Source organism: Typopeltis vanoorti, chromosome 23, assembly GCF_054136105.1.
Source record: "Typopeltis vanoorti isolate ZY-2024b chromosome 23, IOZ_Tvanoo_1.0, whole genome shotgun sequence".
NCBI lineage: Eukaryota > Metazoa > Arthropoda > Arachnida > Uropygi > Thelyphonidae > Typopeltis > Typopeltis vanoorti.
In genome coordinates, this window is record NC_143571.1 from 85601085 (window position 1) to 85616391 (window position 15307).

The window sequence follows — 15307 nt, forward strand, 5'->3', positions numbered from 1 at the left end:
AATGTGTCCAGTTATCTTCTAAGCATACTCAGAAAGAGAGACAGCAGTTATTTTAAATCCTCTGACGTTTTCTGAAAGCTCTTTTCCTACTCGAGTCCTCTTCTTTCTGCATATAAATGGACACAATTTACTTCCCAGAAACACTTTGTCTATTACGATTGTGTCTCGACGTCTTGACAAGGATTAAACTTTAACCTCGATGACATTTATTCTTCCAATATAGCGAACTCTTCTTATTTTTCGGAAAAATGCAATGATGGCCTGCAGTGAAAGAGCACACAAACAACTGTTTTAGTTGCAGGAAATATTTGTAGGACTGTAGGAAACAGACCGTAACAGCTGTTTAGATAGGCCAATGAGAAATGGTCCAGACGTGTGATGCCTCTACCTGGACATTCTTCAGGAGAAAGGCGGCAGATCGATATTGTATTCCCACACTTCACATTTCAGGCGACATTGGAAACTAATGAGTTTTGTTGGAGCGAAAGAATGCCTCAAAAAGAAAGATCGTAATAGTTTTAATTTCTAATCTCGCATACAATTATCTATCACCGCTTGATTCATTCATCAAATGCTGGTGGGATAATAAATTCAGCAAATTTCTTAAGCCTCGCTAAACAGAGTTGAACCGTATATTATTTTTATCGCAGTTGGACTATGCAATAATTCATTAGTTCGCAAAGGAGAGTCTCGAGCCGTGTGCCGCCCTTGACTTACATCCTGGAATCGCAGAAGAAAGTTTGCTATTGATTAGTATCTCTTGATTGATTTATCTTTCTGGACAGCAGCGAAATTCACAAAACTTCTTTCGCGTAAACACAAAGTCGGCATATTTTCTCAAATATGAGACATAGCTTATCCTCTCCCTTGTTTAATGGAATAAAATAATAAAACGTAATCTCCCTGGCGGGATTATGTATAAGTGACTTGTAAAAATTCCATGCTTGATCTTTAGAGAGTAGGATTAACTAACCTTTAGCCTGCTCATACAAGTTTAAAACCGTCCGTAGGTGGAAATCGCAGTAGATATTTATGTGATAAAATTTAATATTGTACGGATATGCAATGTTAAATTGTATGACGATAAAATTTAATTGTACGACATATAAGTGTTTCAATTTCTTTGACGCAGTATCACGATATCCATTTAAGGTTAAAGCAAGGTTTCCCAATTTGGCTTTCAGAAGGTTTTCCAGTTGCCAATTTCGAGAATTAGCGTTCTGCTTTGAAGAGAAAACATTTTCAATGGGATATAACTCTTTCGGAATATTCAACTGCTAAAATACGCTAATTATTAGCATTTCATATTTATTTATTTATTTCTGCTGATGCTTTCAAAAAGTCCATTTTTCTATGCGTTTTATCATTTGTGTTACACTTAATAAAAAATTCCGCGTTGTAAGTCTAAGCGTTTTGAATCACTGCTTGCTCTTCTAACGTCAAATGAACCAGCGATTAGTTCTTTTTAGCTACAGGAAATAAATATACACAGCTACTATATTGTTATGGTTGTTATTATTATTGTCATGTGAACCTCCAGGAAATCTAGGGACTCATCTGAGAGGATCCACTCCACTGACGGTTTTCCCTACTTATTTCTCCAACTACAATACACATAAATATAAACTATGTAGGGAGAAACTCATTTCAACATTTCTGTTATGACAACCTATTTTAAATTTTCATCAAATTATAATGCCTGTATGTAAATAGTTAGCTATAATGTGTGTGATTAATTATCTTAAAAATACGCCAATAATTTAGAGATTAAATATTTCTTTAATTTTTCCTTTTTTCCGACATGAAGCTAAAACCTTCAGTTGAACTGCGGTAACCTGAATCAAAATAAGCGCGATCTTCTCAAGCTAATGCTTTTGTTATCAATATATATATATATATATATATATCGTGCCATCGTGCACAATACTACAAACACGTGACTCTTTACATCGTGCCATGTAAAGAGTCACGTGTTTGTAGTAGGCATAACTTTGTGGAATTGATGCTCCCCAAGTCAGTACAACTGTTTCCGGGTGAAATCGATGCGAGAAGGGAACCGATGGAGTTTGAAAGAGGCGTTATGATAGGATGCCATGTTTCAGGCTTACCTGTTCGCAAACTGGTAGATGACACACCACACTCACCGAACGTGACTGTAGGGTGCTACGAAGGGTAATATGTAGAATTCAAAGAAGAATTCCAGGCATCGACTGGAACACGAACCTATACAACAACATTCAAAACCCAGGCTCCCAACATGGGAGTCTGGGTTTCCATGTCAGGACGGCAATATGTAAGCCCCCCGCATTACCTAAACCAACATGCAGCATCGTCTTCAGTGGTGCAAAGAGTGTCTCCTTTGGGACGTGGGCGCTTGGAAAGCTGTATAATGGAGCGAAATGCAGAGGTGGTGTGATGGTGTGGTCCTATTTTTCTTGATTGTCCTCGGACCTCTGTTTGTGTTATCACAAATTGAACCCCCGAGAGGTATCTCAACACTCTGAACAATGCAATGCTTCCTGTTTTGTGGCATTTCTACGAACTGACGATTGCCTCTTTCAGCAAGACGTGCCATAAGGTCGCTTCTGTAACTGCGTGGTTTGTGGACATGAACGTCACCACACTTACTGACATACACAGAGCCCTGATCTCAATCCTATCGAACATGTGTGAGATGAACTGGATCGTCAGGTGAGGTCAAGGGACTGCTCACAACATTCCACGATCTCATTACACGATTACTGGAAGGGTGGTCCAAATTTTTCCATTGATCGCTATCGCACGCTTGTGGAAAGCATGCCCCGTAGGGCTGCTGCAGTTATTGCAACGAAAGGCGGTCCTACATCTTATTAACGTTAGAGCCATGGCTGTTTGTTCCTCACTGTATGGAGTCCGTTTACTTCTTAGCAAACAATGTATTTATAATTAAGTTTTTGACTGTAAAGGAGTCTGTGTAACGCTAGACTGTCTTTTTTGCCCTTCACCTATCTGAGACCGGTGAACTTACCGCCAAGTGAAAGCCAATATAAAGGTTCTTCGTATCCTAGTGGGAGTTTCGAGCTTGCATCTTTCAACAGACACAATACCCTCGTTCCTATGAGACGGAAACATCCGATAGATATTTGGCATCAAATTTTTCATCCATTCCTCGTTTTTTATTCTTTGGTAGTAACCTAGTTCAAGTGTATTTCTCGATTATTCCAACCATTAGATATTACGGCTCAGTATTAGTGTCAAACACTCCGTCGCTCTCGAGTACGGTAAAAAAATACTATTGATTCCGCAACCTCCTTCGGATTTAGTTTTGATATTTACGCTAATCTTGGTTTCGATTGATCAAGTTTAGGTTTGAATTAAATGACGCCAAGAACATATCTTTGTACCTTTTAGTTAATGCTGAGTCTCTCGGTCTTAGACGGTGACTACACGGTTTCCTCCAGCAAACGAAAATTGTTCGTGTGTTTGGGGCAACTATATCACGTTAATGAGACGCATAATTTACTCCCCTCAGAGACTAAGCGGCTGAAAGTCGAAGGCGAATAACTAACCTCAGATGCTTGTGAATTCCTCTGTTTTTTACGGACGACACTTTTCTGTCTTTAGTACTGCGCACTTCATTCGAGAAGTCGCCCGAAATTAATTCCCGTATCCTCGTCAAAGGAATGCTCTTTATAATAACATTAAACACAAGCCACAGTCTTGCTGAAAAGTTTTAACTATAGTTAACTATATAATAATATATATATTATTATATATATAATAAATTATATATATAATTACCTAAAATATTAATAATAATAATAATAATAATAATAATAATAATAACTATAGTTATTAATAATTGTATCCCATTAGTGCAAAAAAGTAATGGTGATGTTGTAATAGGCATTGAAATGTAAATAGAAAGCTTGATTATCAGAGATAGCTCACTCATAATTCACATTTGGTCATCTTGTTATTGTAATTCGATATACCAGTTAGGTTTACATATTCAAGGTCGCGAATGCAAACTCCCACGCTTCATATATATGCATACAGTATCCTATATACTGTCATGTTAATTCTTCGCACGGAAATTTGTAAACCTAGAGCGCGCGTGGGCCCACAAATGTTTATAATTTCCTCTTTTTTTTCGCTAATTTTCTTTGCGAATTTTGTAATGGATTACTACCTCCAGTTTCTCTCTCTCTCATTTGTAAATTCTGAAAGCTCAGTGAAATAGAAGTACTTCCTATCTTAACTATTAATATCTTTTATTAAACTCTCTTTATCTCTCGTAATTGTACTCGGCTGTGTTTAGAAATGTTCGAGTTCGAATACATTTTACACGTGCAAATACACGCTAACAATTTATTCATTTCCTAATAGACGCCCGGCATTCAACTGATTTGCAAATCAAAGCAACTTCAGATTTCCGCATCGCAATGAAACGAACGAACAATACGCCGTATTTGGGTGTACGCATAAATCGCTAATACCCGACCTAATTTGTTTCCCATCTTTAATTCGAAAATGTAATAATAATCATATAAAGGCTGCAATGTGGGTGTTCAACGCAGCGTCAATCAACATTTCGGTGCTCGCGTTTAGAAGGCAAAAGAAAAATTACCGACTTGCATATCCTTGAATATTTTGGTGGGCCGCATCTTACGTAGAAAAGGGATAACAATCAGTTTGCACTTTACCAGAAGTAGATTAAGGAGTAAGATAAGTTTTGCTAGCGCTTCGTCTCATCAACTGAATATTGTCTTGTAAATCCATGTAACGAAGCAGATGCACTCAGGCAAGCGTCTCCTGCCTCTTAAGACAAGCTAGACTGCGTCAATTAAACTGCCACCTCTCGGCTGGAACAAGTGAGAGTTTCTAATGAAAACGAATGCGGATTATTTAGTTAAATAAATGGCGGAGTGACGTCAACTCATCTAAAATTAAACAGCCCTTTTACATGATCTGCCACCGGAGCTGTCGACCTTTTCATCTCTAATGCACACGAGCCTGTACGTACACGGTGACGACTTCTTTTTCCTGCTCTTTTCAAATAAACACAAGCTATAACAATCAGCGGAGGCTGCAGATGGTAAACCATTCTCTAACCAAAGTGATGATGCACACTCACACACAAACACAACATTCCTAATATGGTTTACGTAAAATGGCGATGATGCTGTTTATCGTTCGACCCCCCTATCTCCTAGCTCCGTGAACTACACCAAGCTTTATTTTTGTCTTCATATCTTTTAGTGTATTGTCGTAACGCCATGTAGAAGCTGGATAATTTATGTTATTGCACGGTCATCTAATATTGCCCGACACAACAGATGCCGTATCATCAGCTTCATGGTTACGATTTTCGTAATGTTCCGCTGGATCTCAGAGCGCTGATATAATCAGCTATAACAAGTTCCAGAGGTATTCACCGACATTCTAAAACTTTCTCTCACCACGGGAAACAGATCAACATTTTTTCCATTCTAAAAGAGCCATTTAATGACTGGTGCTCTATTGCGAATTCGACCCGCTCCTACACCGCAAGAAAGCCGTCATGTGGTGATCAATGGTAGCTCCGGAACCACCGTCTCGCGCTCTCTACTGTCAGGGGCAACGCGACGCTAACTGAGGGAGAGAGAGAGAGAGAGAGAGATGACGAGAGTACAGGCGACGGGAGGCGGGAGTTTGTTACCTACATGCTACTGGCAGGCTGCCTCTCTGAGACAGTCAGTGGGAACAAAAGTGCTGGCACGCTACACACCGTCGGTTGGTGTGCTCTGTGAGCGGAGACGTGTGGATTATTGCATTACCTGAAATCATGTGCAAGTACGTCTGCCTAATAGTTCTCATAGAAGGTAAGTCATTCGTCTTTCCTTACATCGGGGGGAACACGGAAGGGTGCAACATACTGGCCCGTCACGATCGCTGGGTTCGTTTTGCGGGAAAGTTGTGTGTGTGTGTCAGAGCGCGCGTACACTCCAAGGAGAGCGAAAAGTAGCGTTCGGGTTAAAAGAAAATACAACGTAGGAGTTTGGTAGTCGGGCCAACGTAGATTAATTAAAGTTCTCCCTAAGAGGAACTCTCAGTAATAACACAAAGCGAGTGAAATAGTTTTTCGCATCGAAAAAATAACATTCTGGCATTGAGGTTTTAAATATGAGGAATACAGAACATTTTTCTGATCTTCAAGTCTTATATTATGCAAAGAATCTCGTTTTTGTTTTTTCATTGAAAACTTAAAACACAAAAGCGTTTTTACAAATAAGACTGGGTTCTTTATTAGTGTGTTTAGTGTAAAATTAAATCATTGTTGAAGAGAATTCTCGTACATTTCTTTGTTGCGCATTTTCATTATCATAAAATGTTCATTTTATTATTGAAATAAATTCTTTGGTGTTGCATTGTTGTGAATATAACATTCCTATAAAATATACATTTTGCTGTAGAAAAAAAAATTGGTACATATCGTTGTTGCACATTGTTTGGACTATCACAATTTACAGTAGAAATTTTAAAAGAATTCCTTCACATTTGTGGACATTTCATTGGCATAAAAATGCATTTTATTGTTCAAAAGAATTCTTACGTTTCATTGCTACAAAACGTGTAGTTTGATTGTTGAAGTAAATTCTTCTGTATTTCTCTGTTGCGCATTTTCATAATCTGAAATGAACATTTTATTGTTAAAGAGAATATTTGTTCATTTCACTGTTTCGCTCATTATTTCAAAATTGACGATACAAAATACTGGAGTATTTCATTATCGTATACTTTTTTGAGACATATACATTTTAGTGCACTGAGCAGACTTCTTTAGAAGCATATTTTGCGGTTTATTGTTACGAAATGTAAATTTCGTTTGTCAGAAAAGATTTCTTGCTCATTTAATTGTTGCGATTAACAATATTATCAAACGAATGGCACTTTTTACTGCTCGTGGACATTTCTATTACATAAAATTATATTTTATTATTGAAACTTTTCTTGAATATTTCACACTATGTAAATGTAGAAAAATTATATGAATACTACAAAAACCGCTTGAAAGTAATTTGTAATTCTAGAATGGAAGCAAAAGCTGATAAAGATGAAAAATTGCCTATTTATATATAAAATCACAAACAAAATGAAATTATATTTTATTTTTGAAACGTTTCTTGAATGTTTCACAGTATACATCTTTTGAAAAATCATATATATATATATATATATATAATGAGAAAACTGCCTCGCTATAACTTAAAAATGGTTAAAATGGAGGCAAAAGCTGACAAAGGTGAAAAATTGCGTATTTATATATAAAATGTCTTCAGAAACCGAAATATGAAATTTCCACTTTCGAAGATCAAAGTTTTCGGTAGGTGAACATCTGTTTAATATCAGAAATGAGAGTATGCAAGTTATGAACAAACTGCTGCATCGATTTGAAGGAAATATTCCCGCACTATTAATATTTCCTCCACGGCCTTTATTGCGACAACTTATTAATATTGAAAAGGCCAAATTGTCTGGAGTAAGATGCCCCAGGGAAGAGGATGCTGGCGTAGTTTATGAAGGGGGAAGATATATCTCTACATATTGCTCCACATGTTGGAATGCCCAGGAATTGTATTTGGGCTAACCGATCGATGTAATTTATGTAATAAAAGGTTAGATACAACGGAAACATATCAAATAAAAAATACCACCATAAAATAGCCCCCGGGGAAGCAAGAAGAAACTGCCGAAAATGCATAAAACGAATCAATGAGAAAATAATAATAATAAAAAAAGCCGGATTGAAATTTTCGTTGTGAAATACTTTTGGATATGTAAATCAAAATTCTACTTCTGATGAAACTCGTTCAGCAATTACGAATTTATGTGGGTCTTCTACTGCAAAAGTACAGAGAATTTTGACAATTAATATATTTGCTATCCTGTTGACAGATTTTGTAGAGGATTTTTCAACCATCCATCATTTCCTAGACCCTGTTCGTAGACACTAATCCTTAAGAAAATCTGTCTTTACGGATATAAAATACAAGGAAAATAATAGACTAATAAAAATAACTGCTCCTTAGCGCTACTCTTCAAGCCCAGCTTGTCACACCGAAAAATAATTACAGCCATTACCCACCAGATAGGGTTTCCGAAACGAGATACAATTGGGGAGTGCTTCTAAGTCTGATCTTTACCGAGAACGCTCTTTTTGCGATAAAAATGAAGGTATTAATATATAGTGTGAAGGAAAGAAAATGCGTAGCGGTGCTTGTGTCGCCACTGTCAGTATATAGGAGACGGTTTATCGCGTTCAACCTATAATTACTTTGTGCACTGGTTGCAAAATATTCGTGCAGAAAGAGGCGCTGACCCTCCCAAAGTGCGCGAATAAAGGCGAACAGTTTCCTCTAAAGATAGGCTTCGCATTAATCTAAATGATAAACCTGACGATATCGGTAGATGAAGTTAATTCCGCGAATAATTTTAAAGAGATTCACTTCCCGTGAAAGGCAATAATTTGTCGATATGCAGCGCCCAGCTGATAATTTGAGGTATTTGCTATGATTGGTTTTACATTGCTGATAACAGGAAGCCATTTCTTTAGATCTGAATTGAAATCTATAATTTTGAATTTAGATGGAAAAAATGGGTGTTTGTGTGTATATATAAAATGGTTTGGAATCTTTAATTTTAAAGAAAAGTTCGTAATTTTCTTTGAATTATGAACACAAATTATTTAATCAATTCATCATGTTCATTCTTATTGATTTTTATAGAAAATATAATGGCTAAAATCCCAACGCCATCTATCACTCAATCAGCACACTAGTACGAATTATACTTATATCCATCATCTTTCATTTGTTTCTATTTTTGTTTCTTTTATTCACTTGACTAAGATGGATACGATATTATTCTTAAGAAACGATGAAATAGATTATGCTTGCTTCTCCCACGGAAACATGGAATTACTCGTCAATAATGAAATAGACGACGCTCTCAATGTACTCGCTCGACATGAAACATATGTGCATTCAATTGAGGCCGAAAATACTCCAACCCCACTTTATTTGCAGCGTTCTCCATATTTTTAAAATACCACATGAACTTTGTTTCTTAGTCTCTCTCTCTCTCTCTCTCTCTCTCTCTCTCTCTCTCTCTCTCTGATACATAATACCAAATCAAACTCGAATATAGCTTCGCACGCATACATTCCCCCCGTCCCCTTCATATTGGAACCCAAATATTTCTTAAACTAATGTTAGCCCATGTTAGCTAGGCTACTGATTTAACTCTAACGGCGCTATTCAGGTACCGGATGATTTAATAAAGTATTATAACGATGTAAAGCCGATCTTATTCAGATAATTGCTTTAGATAATTACTATTTCTCTCTTTCTCTCTCGCTGTCTTTCCTGGTCAATGACTTTTATATGAAGCATTAGAGATACCGCAGTAACTAAAAGCAAAGCGACGAATAGAAGTTTGTTTTAATCTCTTTTGATGTGAAAGACGAATTCAACAGAAGAAATAGCTTTTTTGTAGATTTGCCAATCCTTACTTCTCTACAGTCAGATGATTTAATCAGCGCAATATTAAAACTTTTGCAAGTTATTTCTTGTTCATATCCTAACGGTTTTATTAAATTATTTCAAGATTGTTTGAAAGGCATTATGAAATCTGCGCGAATTAGATAAAGAATAAAACTATAAGAAGTGAAAGACAAAATAAAAAGAGATGAATTTCTTTAGTAAATATAAGAACATTGTTCTCTGGATAAAGAAATTAAAATCGCTATTAAGAAAATTATTGAAAGGAGAGAACATCCAACTATCATTACTGATTTTCTGTTCGAATTCATAAGATGGCTAAATTCTTTGTGACTAGTTAAAGCCAATGTGTCGAGTTTACCTTCTATTGGATAGGCTGATAAAGCATAATTTCCAGGTTTAAAATAAGCTTAAAATATAATAAAATTGACTCACGTAAGCCAACTTATTGACTAATTCTTTGCATTCTTTAAATTCAATGTCATAACCTATAAATAGTTTAACTTCATTGCATACTTTTTCTGAGAATACAAAATAATTCACCAAATCTTTCTTTCTTTACCTTCCCAGAAGCATATATTAAGCAAAGATATGTGCTTAATATATGCTACGTGAATGTGCAAGTAAAATATAAACAAAGTCTTGCAATATTTGTGGCTATATTTATCAAGATTGATCGGAATAAACTAAGATGAAGGGCTAGTATACTCTACTGTCGACTGCTTGTATTTTTGTGCTGAATGCTCTTCATACTGAAAAAAAGATGAGTTTTATTTATTTATTATTTTTTAATCAAAATTCCTTCCTCCATCAAAGATCAATTGAATTTGCCTGGTTGGTGTCGGTGTCATAAAGGTTCCCTACAATTCAGTAGATAACATGTATATCAAATCCAGCTATTTACAGTAAAGAAGCATACTTCGTATCTGTGCACCATAAACGCATCCCCTATATGTATTAGCTGTAGCTCATCATTTCCAAAATTTAGATAATATTTTCTGATTTTTGTCCAACATACGAAAGACAATTGAAGGCGATATTAGAAATTAGCATAAGATGCCCTTTTCGCTTGAAAACAAAACAAAAAAGGACATGTGACCAGGAAGTATTACAAAAACAGAACATCCTAGAAACGTCATTAGGTTAAGAGACCAACATGGACTTATTTACAAGCTATAGTGTGACACTCCTTCACCATACGCCATTTCAAGATTTCACAGTAACTAGCTGCAAATGATGGGTGCAGCTTTGAAACATTAGCCCTTTCATTTGCAACTTGTACTTCCTATTTGAATAGACCCTTTTTATTATTTTATTAAATCGCAAATAGTACTGGTTCCAACATTGCCTTGATAGTTCGAAGGAAAATGTATATGTATCTAAAGAAAGAATTCTGAAGGTGACGATGTTGGCAGAGAAATAATTTATATTAATAAAATGAAATTTATTTTTTCCTCATTTAGTTTTTACGAAGAAAAATAAGCAAACAAATATTTTCGTTTCTGAGAATAAATGATACTTTTAAATCGTGTTTTAATACATTCACTTTCCAAAGTATTCATTTCTCCAATTTCTATTCTTAATTAGCTTTTTTTGTTGTTGTAAATTTCTCAGATCAGGTCAGCGGACCTACGAGGACCCCCCTTTTGAAAATGGCAACATGCTTTGTCATCTTTTGCACGGCTGAAGAGCGGCACAGGGATTAAATATACTAACCCATTCCCAGTTCATTGCGCGCGCGCACACACACACACACACACACACACACACACACACACACACACACACACACACACACACACACACACACACACACACACACACACACACACACACACACACACACACACACGCATACACACGTGGATGATCTACTGTTACCATGACGATTCATTAGGATGTAGGCCAAAGAGCAGTGCGACTAATATAGAGATGTAGTTGGGCTTTATGCATCCAACTTAATTAGATTACTTCCTCTTTAGGTTTGCAAACAAAATTAACATCTAAGAAAACGTATGCTAAACACAAAATTACAGGCTTACATATGACAGGCAAAAATTCATCAAGGAAATAATTGCAAATAATTTTGAACAGATAAGAAAACAAACCAAAAAAAAAAAATAAAGATAATTGAGAAAGTGTAAGAATGATAAATAATAAAAATAAAAGTATTTTATAAAAATAAAAATATAAGAATAAAAATAATAAAAAAGTTAATGTATATATAGAATAAAATAATAAATTTTCAAGCATTTAAAATATAATTTTATTGCTCTACAAAGATAGAATAAACAGAAAAATAATATTCAAATAAAATTATTCAAAATGTTTATTCATTACATTAATATTATAAATGGACCGTGAGATGCAGTGATTAATTAATACCCTTGGAGGGCAATGGATGGCAATGCTGTAGCCAATGAAATTCTAACTGAGGCTCGGCTATTGCTGTTACCCTCTTGCCATGATCAGAGCTTTAATAGCTCAATAACACCTTATCCCTACACTGTCCTCTACAGATAACAGGGAATATGAAAAGCATTCTTGCTTCGCCCCTTTAAGCGAGTCCTTATATAAGGACTATACGAGTCGTAGTGAGATGCGGTGATTGATTCATTCAATCCAATATCCTTGGAGGGTAATGGATGGCGATTCTGTAGCCAATGAAGTTCTAACTGAGGCTCGGCTATTGCTGTTACCCTCCTCCCATGATCCGAGCTTTAATTGTTCAATAACACCTTATCCTTACACTGTCCTCTACAGATAACGGGTAAGATGAAAAGCATTCTTGCTTCGCCCCTTTAAGCCAGTTCTTATAAGGACTATAAGGACTAATCTGAAAAGCAGTATTGTGTTTCTTAAACTGTAAGTGTAAGAGTGTAGACAAGTGGTGGGATTTTAATCTAATATTTGGAAATAACCAATTGTTCATTTTCTGTCCAAAGTTCAGTTGAATTCTGGTTAAGTTTCGTTAAATTGTGAATAATTTTTATTTGTTTAAATTTTATCATTATTAATAGAATGATTGTAACAGAGCCGCAATGGTAATATTTTTTCAAAGGTGTATATAATATCTGTTATTTAGATCTGCCCCAAGATTCCGTTCATTTTCATATGCTACCAGCTAACTACCCGTTAATTGAAATATCCTTTGGATCACGAAGTCCAATTCTTCTTTTTGTTCAAAAGATGAAAAACTTTAAGTCTTAATCACCAAAGTATTTCATGTTTGATATTGCTAACGTATGTTGTTTTCGAAACCGATAAAACCCATCTGAAAGAGATTCGGGTTAGATTTTTCAGGTATAATTTTGCATCTTAAATGTTACCAACCCACTGGTACATATTTTTGCCGACGGTTGATCGACTGAATTCATTTTAATGGATTATTTATGGATGAAGTACATAATTGACAGCACTTTTGAAGATCTTTAGAATCATTTGCATATAACCGATGTCTAAGAATGAAATAGACAAAGAGAAGTTCAATACGTTATTTTATCTCAAGTACCTAAGAAATTGACTATTCGGTGTATAAATCCTGATTGATTTATTGTAGCTCGAGCGATTAGGCTCATAACAGTTTCGTGATCTTATAATACTGTAGTAAGTTTAATATTTTTGTTTTAATAAAACGGTTTTATGAACGTGCTATGCTTTAAAAAACTAACAAGCAAATTAGAAAAGAATAGATTTTTCTAGTAGGATCGTCTTAAAGAGATTAGCAAATGCAGCCATGATAAGCATTCAGCAAACGTGACATGTCTGCGTCTCTCTTTAAATCTGTAAACAAATTTTAAGAGCGAAGATAAACATTAATATTCATCCGTATACTTAGAGTGGTCAGATCTTAAGATATCAAATAACGATTAAAAATGTTGTGAATACAATGAAAGATTCTATCGAAAAGGCACGCACACAAGAAAAAAAAATAGTTTGGGAAAATTGAAAATAATCTATATTGAAAACCTTTCGAAAATGAAATTGTGAGTAAATTGAACGAGTCTCAAACATTATTCTCACTGGTACGAAGGCCTTCATTCCCCATTCATCCCATAATTCTCGTCCACTTTCCAAGCCCTGGTTCAATCGAAAATAAAAGCATTCAATGAAACATTCACCTTACTGCATGTGGTTCTCATCAAGAACTCCAACTTCTACCAAAGTAATCATCATATGCAACTCAGTCATGAGTAGATACGAAACATATTGCATAAAGGCCAACTCCAGAAAACTTTCCTTCTGTCCAAATGAAAGTCGTGCCTTCTGGTCCCTTGTTAAGGTCGCTGGACGCAACTTCTATTCTCCTGTACTTCTACCTCCCTCTCCTCCTGATGACACTGTTATTTCACCCAAAGATAAAGTTGACTTCCTGCCATCACTCTTTTCCTTGAACTCTTGCATAGATGACAAAGTAAAATCACCTACTACCTTACCGGAATCCAACACCGTATTCCTACTATAGTTTTTCGACAAAATATATATCAGAAAACTACTAAATAAATTGCATGATACTAAAATGGCTTTTGCTCCTGATGGCATCTCTCTCCTGTTGTTCTCCAGAGCTAAAATCAGTCCTGCATCGTGATTTATATTATATTATAAATATTTCGTGCTTTTCCCAATGCATAGAAACAATCTGATATCCATCCTATTCCAAAGAAGGACTACCTACCAATTACCATCACATCTGTTCTCACCAAAGTAATAGAGAAATTCATCAATAGCCAACTTCTCTACTACTTAGAGGCCCAGCACTTGATCAGCGACCAACAGTCCTGGTTCCGCTGTTCACTATCCACGGCTTACATCGCACACTGCTAGATTCGTAGCATGGAAAAGTTCGGAGAAAGTTGTGCTGTAGCACTTTGCATTTCCAAAGCTCTCGATCGTGTGTTGCATTGGGCGTACTAAACAAATTGCCGTCCTTCAGCCTCTCTGCCATCCTCTGTAATTGGGTAGTCAGCTTTCTATCTGGTCGTTCTCTGCGAGTCATGCTAGATGGCTCCCAATTTTCGAGTTTCACCATCATTGCTGGAGTGTTCCATCACCTGCTCTTGCTCCTGCACATAAATTACCTACTCACAATCACCACTAATCCAATCCACAGCCTTGAAGGCGATAGCACTCTCCCCTCATCCTGCTCATTTGACAAACAATGCAGTACTTTGATATCCAAGGCTACAAGATCATCGACAACTAATGCCTTAAACTATTCTTACTATGATGCATACACTCCTTCAATAGAATGAGGAAAACTTTGTCATTTTAATGCCACCCAAACACAGTCTTGCCTTTTCTAGCCCAAAAGAGAGCCCAGCTAATCTACGTTTATGGTTAATAATACATAAATCACCAGACAAGACGATATCCCTCTTCTTAAACTAACATTTACCTCCGGTCTTTCCTGGCATAAACACGTTACATCAATAATCTCCTCAGCATCTAAGAAACTATTTCACACCCAGCCATTTCTTAGCTATATAAAAATCTCATTTCTACTCTTGCTTAGAATACTGCTCATACCATGATCCAGTGATAAATAATATTTCTCATATGAAGGAGAAAGAATGACTTTTTATTCTAAGGAATACACTGATTACATCAAAGATAAGTTAGAGAATGAACTAAACTCCGAAATAAGTGATGACCAAACAGAAGAATAATAGATCGAAAACAAACTAACAAGATGGCAAACATCGAATAATAGTGATAAATAATATTTGTCATATGAATCATATTAAGGAGAAAGAATGACTTTTATACGAAGGAATCCATTAATGGAA

The 15307-nt window shown here is 35.9% G+C and overlaps 1 protein-coding gene across 1 annotated transcript in view; it reads left to right on the top strand.

The window, feature by feature from the left end:
• The first annotated feature begins 5731 nt into the window (after window positions 1–5731).
• LOC150094043 (uncharacterized) overlaps window positions 5732–15307 on the top strand; it is a 333048-nt gene continuing 323472 nt past the window's right edge. Inside the window, exon 1 of the mRNA XM_090413060.1 lies at window positions 5732–5843. Coding sequence (XP_090269186.1) covers window positions 5807–5843 — 37 coding nt within the window. The 5' untranslated portion in view covers window positions 5732–5806. The remainder of the gene's footprint in view (window positions 5844–15307) is intronic.